This window comes from Sminthopsis crassicaudata, chromosome 5, assembly GCF_048593235.1.
Source record: "Sminthopsis crassicaudata isolate SCR6 chromosome 5, ASM4859323v1, whole genome shotgun sequence".
Lineage (NCBI taxonomy): Eukaryota > Metazoa > Chordata > Mammalia > Dasyuromorphia > Dasyuridae > Sminthopsis > Sminthopsis crassicaudata.
This window is the reverse complement of record NC_133621.1, coordinates 124,118,887-124,129,209: the sequence shown is the minus strand read 5'-3', so window position 1 is coordinate 124,129,209 and position 10,323 is coordinate 124,118,887. Positions and strand designations below refer to the sequence as shown.

The 10,323-nt window shown below is 31.0% G+C and overlaps 1 protein-coding gene across 2 annotated transcripts in view; it reads right to left on the bottom strand.

Moving 5' to 3' along the window:
- Positions 1 to 349: 349 nt before the first annotated feature.
- Positions 350 to 10,323, bottom strand: part of TSPAN12 (tetraspanin 12) — a 102,848-nt gene continuing 92,874 nt past the window's right edge. For both annotated transcript variants that reach the window (XM_074268163.1, XM_074268164.1), the window contains one exon: positions 350 to 1,860. In XM_074268163.1, the coding sequence (XP_074124264.1) occupies positions 1,555 to 1,860 (306 nt within the window). In that variant the 3' untranslated portion in view covers positions 350 to 1,554. The remainder of the gene's footprint in view (positions 1,861 to 10,323) is intronic.

The window sequence follows — 10,323 nt, the reverse complement described above, 5'->3', positions numbered from 1 at the left end:
TTATAATCTCCATGACTCCATACTCATTTTGAATCATAAAGCTTTTGGAATTTTGAAGAAGAAAAATAGAAGTTTGATAAAATAACTAGAATATGAAAAGCATGAGAAACTAAAATGTTAAAGATAAGGTCAGTTTAGCTTTACTTGAATTGTAATTTTTTTAATGCAAGATTAATGAAAGTTATGTTTAAAAGCAAATAGATCTGTAAGCTCCTTTTGAATTTTTCTGAAAACTATTAAAAGATAATCTTTTCCTCCCTATTGTTGTATATTTTTCCTAGGATTTATTACAACAAAATGGTAAGAATGGCACTAATGTATAAGAATAAGGATACAGAAATGACTATTCTTTACAAAAGGTTTATTGAAACTTGTTTAATTTTCTTTCAAATATTCTATTAAACATACTATACAAAATACAGTAAAATGCACTTTTCCCATTTCAAATAAATATATTCTAACTTTTGTAGAAATTTTATAATTTGTGTAACCCCAGTGTCTTAATAGAAGTAATATAGCAAAAAAACTCTAATCAAATAATATTTAATTTACTGAAATTATTTATACTCCAAGAATGTCACTGAATAATAAGAATAGTATATTCTACAGATTGAGGACAGTAATGAGTGTTTGAAAATGTGTTAATTTTATATAAAACCATAGTTTGGAAAGGTATAGCTCTCAAGTCATACAGTATAATTTGGTTAAGTGGAAACTGTCCTGTTAAAAATTTTCTGGTGACAGGATCATATTCTGAAAAAACAAACAAACCTGTTGCCTGTTTATCACACTGGTGACTCTCCAAAGCTAGTGATATTTAATACTTATAAAATAAATGGTGGAATTTAGAAAATCATCTTAGGAAAGATTAAAAGGTGCTGTGCAAAGGCAATATTGTCCTTTTCACAATTGTTTTACCATGTACTAGATTGAAATCTACTAAAATATACAGACTTAACACACACACAAAAAAAAAATCATTTACAAACATCCCTGATCAACTTTAAGACATTGGGTTAGTTCTCTTTTTTTTTTTTTTTTTAAGTGGTAAAGTTCATTTTTAGAAACTACAGAAAGTCACATTTAATTAGTAACCAACACAGAAAATTCTGCTGTAAAATCTTTTCAACATCATCAAAATAATTCACCATCCAAGAATAAGGATCATTAGTACTGTCTACCTTCCTACATTAGTAATTAATCAGTGCTTTTTAAACTAAATAGCCTCTGGATGTAAGTCAAATTTTTACCATAGTAAACTCCCAAACATAACTACATCTACAAACAATAAAAATCTTATACAATACAATCTAAAAGGCTGAAGTAGTTCCCCCAACACTATAAAGGAGGTGTTTGTTCTTTTTAAAGCTGAATAGCCAGTTCTAGTATACCTAGTATGATATGAAATCCTTTTCTCCTTGATTAAGGAAGCAGAAAATCAAGTCTCCGGGTACTCTTTTATGGAGATATTTCATAAACAGATGGACAAAGGATTGTATTTAAAAATAAAAAAGTCCGATCCAAGAATTTTGTGGCCTCATCTTCTTGCATTATCTACAGCTCCTCCATTTCAAAGTGTGTGTTAAAGCTGTTTGCCATGGTTGTATGTTCAAAGATCCTGGATAGACTTGGTTTCAGCAGCTCCACTGAATGACATGACAGGTGCTGTGAGGTGTCATTCTTCAAGGACATCATTTGATCTGTCCCAGGATCTCTTCTGTCATAATACAAAGCCCACAGCAGGGTAATAGTGAGAATCATTGCCAGAATCTGAGTAACTCCAATAGAGATACCCAAGAATCTTAGAACTTGCAGTTGTTTGGTTCCTCTCAAGAAGGTGTACATTTTTTTCCCACAACCCTGTAAAGCAAATAGATGTAGTTAAAATCACTTGGGATGTGTTTCTTGCAAAACTTTTTAAAGACAGCATGAATTTTGCATTAGTTAACAAGATCAAGTGCTGTTTGTACATCCAAATGTTTTAAGAAATTAGTTTACTTTGCATGATGGTATATGAGATAATCAAACATTCTGGCTAACAATCAATTAAAAAGTTATTTATTAAGTATGCACTATGTTCCAGGTAATAAGCTAGGCAATAATGTTTCAAAGAAAAAAACAAACAGGCTTCAAAGAACATACATTTATATTGACAACATACACATAAATATATACAAAATTTATAACTGTTTTGCTCTATATTTTTTCCACATGAAAAATCAGCTTTTTCACTTGTGCTGACAGTACGAAATGAAATAAGCATTTATTATGCAGCTACTAAGTACAGTCAATACTCTTTTTGCCACTATTCTCAAAAACCAACACAGTTTTCCCCTAATATACTACATAAGTGGCTGCAAATGTGTTGAGATCAAATCTTAATTCTTGTTATTAGGCTATATCTCTAGAAGGAGAGACTAAGTGGACCTTAAGGAAGGAATTAAACTGGTCATCAGCTACTGCTTTGAGCAATACTGGCAGTCAAGAATAGAGGAATCAGGCAATTCTACCTCTTAGTTGCTATTTATGCAAATATGATCAAGAGCTACTACTATACTTTGCAATTCATGCCAATTCGTTTAAATCTCAAAATGTCAATGAATGCACTGAAATATGCTTCTTTTACATATGCATAACCAATATACACAGGAAGAATTACCAATGTCATCTTATAGGTCATTTCACACAAAAGCTCTTAAATAGGTACAAGGCTGGGAAGGAGCATAAAATACATTAACATAGATTATACAAAAATCATTCATGTATAACTTCAGGTTATAGTCAGTAATATCTACACAGATATACACTCAGTGACTTCATATGTACCAAGCCAAACCTCCAGGCATATTCAATTTTATCAGGAGCCTAGCCTAACAACCATCAGGAGGATAGGGAGGAAAAACACTTAACTCACTGTCAATAATCTACTAAAAAATACCTATTTAACAAGTGCTTTCTGAAAGTCTATTTATCTTCCCATACCCTAAGATTTTAGATTACTATTTTTCTTTGTGAAGGAACTAATTTTCATTTCTTCAAAGAAGTATAAAGGGCTATAGGGAAGACAAGCCATCATTTATTATTCTCTGCTCCTTGAAGAGGATCATGACAGTTCAAGAAGATGTAAGCAATCAGCTTGAAAATATAGAAGGTAAGGATTCAAGATCATCTACTCCATATGGAGTTTTTCTATTTTTCTAAAACAAGAATAAGCAAACATTTTGGCCCCAAATCAGAGTTACAATGTTAGATCATTTTAAAAGGGGCAACTAGAATAACTGAAACAAATTTTTAGAAACTTGTTAGTTTTTGTTTGTTTGTTTGGGAGGGGGAGTTTTTTGGCTAGGAATTATGGAATAACTTCCCTAATATATCAAATAAAAAAATTATAAAATCTATAATGTCTTCTTAAGAGTCTTGTTACTATATCTTTAAAAAAAAGTTTGCATTGATGTCTTTTTCCCCAGTATCTTTCCCCCATCTTTCCCATAGCATACAACAAACATTTTTAAAGACAAAAAAGAAAAAAATGGAAAAAATGAGTACCAAATGAATAATACTTTGAAAAAGTTTGAAAACATGAACAATGTGTAATATGTATGGACCTCTCACACATAGAAGGGGGGAGGTACGAAATATTTTTTTTTCATATTACTTCATTTGAAAACATGCTATATTTGCTATATTTATTTTGAATTTATGTGTGTGCTATGTCATACTGTTGGCTACAATTATTTTACTTTGCATCATCAGCTTATGAAGATTTCCCCATGTTTCTCTGTCTTCATCATTCCTTATGGTGCAGTAAAATTCCATTGCATTCATTATGTAATGTTTAGCCATTCCATAGTCAATGAGCAATGACACTGCTTCTATTTAGTTACTATCAAAAAATTGCTTCTAGAAATATTTTTATTGAGGGCTTTGTTGGGGTATAAGCCCTAAAATTGACTGTCTTTCCCTTCTTCAAGCTTCCCTCTTTTCATCATTTCTCTTGATATTCAAAATCTTTAGATTTTTTTCTCAAATGAATTGTCATTCCATAAAGTATCCACTTGGTAATTTGATACTTTGGTAGTATTGTCATTTTTATTACATTGGCATAGCTCAGTGATGAACACTGAAAACGGAATTGAATCTATTCAAATATTATGAATTTTACTCACTTTGCTTGCCTGATTCCAAATTGTTTTCCAAAATGGTAGTATCAATTTATAGTTCCACCACTAGTGCACTAGTGTGCCAATTTCTTTCTCTTGTAGTATTTCTCATTGGTAACATTTACAATTGGCAGCTAAGTAATGCAGTGGATAGAGCAACTGGGCCTGCAGTCAGGAAAATTTGAACTTAAATCTGACTTCAGACACTTACCAGCTTTGTGATCTTGGGAAAGTCATAGCTGTTTACCTCTGTTTCCTCATCTGTAAAATTAGTTGGACATGGCTGAACAACAACAAATCAAGTTACAGTAGGGATAATGGGCATCCCATGTTTATTAATTGTTTATAAGTCTTGAATACTAAACTCTACAGAGATTTGTATTAAATAAAGATTTTCCCCTAATTCAGCTGCTTCTCTATCACATGTGCATTAAATTTATTTGTGCATAAGCTTTTCAATTTGATATAACCAACGTAACCTATTTTGTCTTTAATAAGGTCCTCTTATTCTTGTTGGATTAAAACTACATTGCTACCTCTAGTTTAAGAAGTATGTGATCAGCTTCTGTAATTATATTTTCACAGTATGATTTGAATATTAAATTCATGTATCCATTTTATTTTATTTATTTTCATGTATCCATTTTACAATGTATTGTAAAGTCTATTTTCTGCCAGGAGTTTTTGTCAAAAATGGAGTTCTTTCCAAGGGAAATTGTGTGTCTCCCCTTATGAAACACTGTGAAATTAAGTTCCACGGATCTAGCTATCTCTTTTTTTAACCTTTTCCAGGTGGTTTTGATGACTACTGCTTTATAAGGTCTAGAAGTCTTTCCTCTCTTCATGTTTACTTCTTTTCATTATTTCTCTTGATATATAAACTATTTAGTTCTGTTATTCTATTAAGTTCTATAAAGTATCTTCTTGGCAATTTGATTGATACTTGGATGATAGTATCATTTTTATTATATTAGCATAGCCCAGCCACGAGCACTGAAAATTCCTCCAGCTATTTAAATTGTTCTTTATTTCTTTAAGGGGCATTTTGTAATTGCATCTACACAAGTCTTTAGAATGCTTTGGTAGATCAATTCCTAGATACTTTATGTATTTCCTAGTTATTTGCAATGAGATTTCCCTTGCTATTATTTCTTGTGCTTTGTTGTTATTAAAGAAATTGATTTTTGAGGATTTATTTTGCTGAACCTATTAGTTCTCAAATAGTATTTTTGCTGATTCCTTGGGATTTTCCAAGTATACTACCATTTCAGCAAAGAATGCTTTATTTCTTCTTTACCTATATTTATATCTTTAATTTCTTTCCCTTGTTTTATTCCCTTTTTTTTTTCAGAATTATGTTCAATAATAGTAGAGAGATTGGATATTCTTGTTTTACTTCCCTATTTAATAGAAAATGTTTTCATGCATCCTCTACAAATGTTTGCTTTTGCAATTTGACAGATGCTTTTTATTTTATTAAACATTGCCTACACTTTATAGAATTTTAGCATAAATAAGTATATTTGGCAAAGTCATTTTCTGTATCTCTTAAGATAGTTATGTTTAATGTGGTTCCTAATGTTGAACCATTTTTGCATCTCTGCTACAAATCCCATTTGATTATAATGAATGATTTCTAAAATAAATCACTATGATCTGCTTGATAGAATTTTGTTTTAAAATTTTGAACCATTTTCATTAATTTTATTGTCTTTTAATTTTTTGTTGTTTTATCCTTCCTTGGTTTTCTGGATTAATGAGACCATATTTGTTTCATAAAAGAATTCTGGTAGAGTAGTTTCTCAATTTTTGAGAATAATTTGTATAATATAGGTATTAATTATTTTTAGAAGTTTCATAGAACTCCCCTATAAGTCAGCTTGCTTTGACTCAATTATTATTTAAGGTTTCATTTCGATTTGTGCCTTTTTTGGTCCTCAAACAAATATCTATCTTGTTTTGTTTTTTTTTTTTTACTATATGGTCTATAAAATATTTTTTTATTGGTTTGCCTTATAATATTTACATGTAATAACATGAGATGATCAGTTTTTCTGAATCTACAAAGTGGTACTAAGAAATACATATATTATTCTCTGTGAAGTCTAACACATATCTTCTAGCTTTAGTTTACCAGCAGTTTGTTCAGGTCCTTATTTTCTCTTTATTTTTTGTTAGTCATATCCAAAACTGAGAGACATTGAATATTCATGTCACTGCTGTGTTTGTGTTTGCCTTCTTGTAGTTCAACTAGTTTCCTTGTTTATCATTATTTTAAAAAATGTTTTGCTTTGTCAAATAGCAGGAGTCCAAGTCTTGCTTTTATGGATTCACTTGATTTATAGTAAAAAAAAAATTTTTTTTTCAGTCTCCCAGGTTTGTTTAGCTTGGCAAAATATGTTTCTTATATGCAACAGATTATGGGGCTTTGTTTTTTCATTTGTTCATTTGCCATTTTTTCATTTTATTGGATTTTTTTCAAGTTATGATTTTTCTCTTTTTTGTTGTAAATACAATACTGTCTCTTTATTTATTTTAGCTTAATGAATTTTTAGAATAACCCTGTTCCCATTGTCTCTCTTTCACTCCCAATTCCCCAGTTTAATAGGCTTTTTTGATTTTCTTTTTTTTCTCCTTTGCCACAGAGGATTTCTGTCTCACTCTATTCACTGTCCATCTTCCTTCTATATATCTGCTAGATCCTCATTCCCTGGTTCACAGTTCTGATAATTATTTAGTTCTTATTCTCTGTATTCTTTACGGAACCAAAACTACTAAGGCACCTGTGCTGACATCTTCCCTCAAAGCAGTTTCTGCTCCTATCTTGCCTCTTCATTTCTAAAAAACCAATTCTGGTAGATGACAGATGATGTTACCTCATGGAAGACCTTTCCCAAACATCACTTTCTCCATTTACCTAAAATTAATTTGAGACTGTGCCCTAATTTTTTCCAGGGGCTAATTTCTTCCTAGAAATCTATTCTTGAGGCAAGACAAGTAGTCTCAATTGCCAAATTCTTACAGATCACATGCAATACATATGACTTTTTAATATCCCTCTTCACTCTAGAAAAACTTATCAGAAGCACCACCCATCTCTTTTCAGTCATTCACCTCTCTGCAGGATCTTCTCTTCTTGAGAGACCACAGGAATCACTTTTCCCTCAGTCCTTTTTCTAGGCACATGCTCAACAAGTAATTTAACCCCACCAAAAAATGTTGATTTAACATATAAACAAGGTGATTCATAATTTTGTGGTAATTTGTCACAGAAATTTTATAAGATAAAAAATCTTTCCTTGATAAAATTTGTTTTTCATTTATCAAACATTGGCTTATTAAGCTCTATTATTCTATTTTTAGGTTTTTAAAAACAAATACCAAATGATTTTGATGACTGCTGCTTTATGATATAATTGGAGGTTTGAAAGATTCTTGAGAGTGTACTCAGAGTTCTATTGTCATCTTCAGGATTCAACATTTTTCAGAGTGAGACAAATGGAAAAGGAAGGACTTGCGGACAAATTATACAAGATAGAGGCAGAAACTGCTTTGAGATTTGCCCAGAATGAGTACCTTGGAGACTTAATGATGAAAACCTAAATAACATAGGGGTCAAAGAAAATGGATTCACGGGACAATTCCAACAAAAAATTCAAAGAGCAATTGGAAGTCATATAAGCAAATTATTCTCAAAAACTGAGAAAGCACCTTGTTAAGAAAGTTTTCGTGAAACAATATATTCCAGGAAAGTATAAAATGCAGCAGGAAAAGTGTAAGTCTATAATATTATTGATGCATTATTGACTCAAAAGTTTTTAAACAAAATCCTGTCAAATAGACTAAAGGAATTTATCTTACAAATCATTCATGAACAAGTGGGATTTATGCCAGGATGTAAGTATAGTTCCACATTAGGAACTATAATGAACACAATCTTAATAAAAGCCTAGACATCTAAAAGCAAAAATCATACACAATAGTAATATATTAGAACTGTTTTCAATAAATATGGGACTTAAAGAAGGATGCTTACTGATATTTGACATAGTTCTGGAAATGCTACCAAGAATAATAAGACAAAAGAAAGAAATTAAATACTTGGAAAATTGTGTGGAATTGGCAAAGAAACTAAGACAACTAATAGCTTCAGCAAATTTTCATGTTACAAAATAAACCCTTAAAAAACAACAGAATTTCTATATGATAATTACAAAATTCATTGGAAAAGCAAAAAATCCTGAATATCAAGGAAGATGATAAAAAGAGCTAAATACAAAGGGGTAATGGGACTTCTAGATCTCAAATCATGTTATAAAACTAGTCATATAAGTTATCTGGTTTTGCTTTAAAATTAGAACAACTGATCAATGGAACTCAATTAACATAGTGTTTGACATTACCTAGGATCATACATTACCTAAGAAAGAATTCCACATTTGATAAAATAACCTGGAAAAACTGAAAAGTAACCTGGGAGAAAAGAGAATAGACTAATGCCTCATACTATATACCACAAGATGTTTTAAATAATTATATATGACAATATTTAAGATCATACTATAAAAAGTTAGAACAGAAGTTGATCATATATTTCTCATATCTATAGCTCAGATTGCATAATGTATTATTGACCCAACAAATTATGGAAAGACTCATAAAAATTAGATAACTTTAGCTAGATTGCATTTACAAGAAACAATTAACACACTTCTCATAAAAAAAGGAAACAGAGTAGCTAGATGGTTGAGTGGTTAGAGTACCAGCCCTGAGTTCAAATCTGACCTAAGAGACTTAACACTTATTAGCTCTGTGTCCCTAGGCAAGTCACTTAACCCCAATTGCCTCACCAAAATATATAAGCAAATAATAAATATATTTAAGACTTAACCATTTCATAACAGTTTGTTAAAAATATGAACAGTTTTCAAAAGGAGATGCTTCAAATTTCTGATGATAGAAATGCAAATGAACAATGGAAACAAGAGATGGCAATATTTAATGTGGGAAGATAGGAACACTAGTACATTGTTGGTAGAGCTGAGAATTCATACAAGCAATTTGGAATTATGCAAAGTGCAAACAAATTTCTTTATCTGTAACTCACAGATTTTGTTTTCTAGGTTTATATCCAAGGAAATCACTGATAAATCACTGATAATCACTACTTACACCAAAATATTTCTAGTAGCACCTTTTGTAACAGCAAGTAATTGGAATAAAACTAGATACCCATTGATTATAGAAAGCCTTAAAATATCTTGGTACGTGAACTGAAGCACAGTAAAGTAATATAAAATAAATAATGCAAATGGAAAGCAAACCACATTTAAAAAAACAAAAATAAAGGTATTGTACATTTTAAAGCTTTTTCAATGTATCAATTAGTTGTGCTGATAGTTGATCTTTTGTTTAAAAAAATTACAATTTGTTACATGGCATTGATCTCTGGGAAAAGCGGAAGGGGATACTGGGAAAAACTGTGATGATATAAAAACAGACATCTATAAAAACATTTCATTTTTATTTTATTTTATTTTTTTCTTGAGGCTGGGGTTAAGTGACTTGCCCAGGGTCACACAGCTAGGAAGTGTTAAGTGTCTGAGACCAGATTTGAATTCCGGTCCTCCTGAATTCAAGGCTGGTGCTCTATCCACTGCGTCACCTAGCTGCCCAATAAAAACATTTTTAAAATATTAAGGCTATGTGTGTATATTTTTGTGAATTGAAGATCTGGGGCAAAGGAGGTAGAGGTGAAAAGACCTCTGGGTTTGGAATGAAAGGACCTATGTGTGCAAAGAAAAAGTGAAAATGAGCCATTTTTCCAATCTATATTTGTGCAAGGAGACACAAAGAAATGCAGAAAATGGAGTGAGGTTACTGGACTACTGAATGCTAGGGGAGAGAAAGGAAATCATCTCTGAAGAAATTTCAAAACTGCCTAGATTTCTTAGAAACAAAAAAAGAAAAAAGAAAAAAAAATCCACAGATTACCTCCTAAAAGAAACCCTAATATAAAAATTTCCAGAAACATTATAGTCAATAGTACACAATTTAGCAGCTATCATCATGAAGTGGAGGAAATTTAAACATAGGAGTTAAGAAACATAGAGGTAAACACAAATAATAAGAGATAAAAGAAGGATAAGCTGCTTTCAATGAG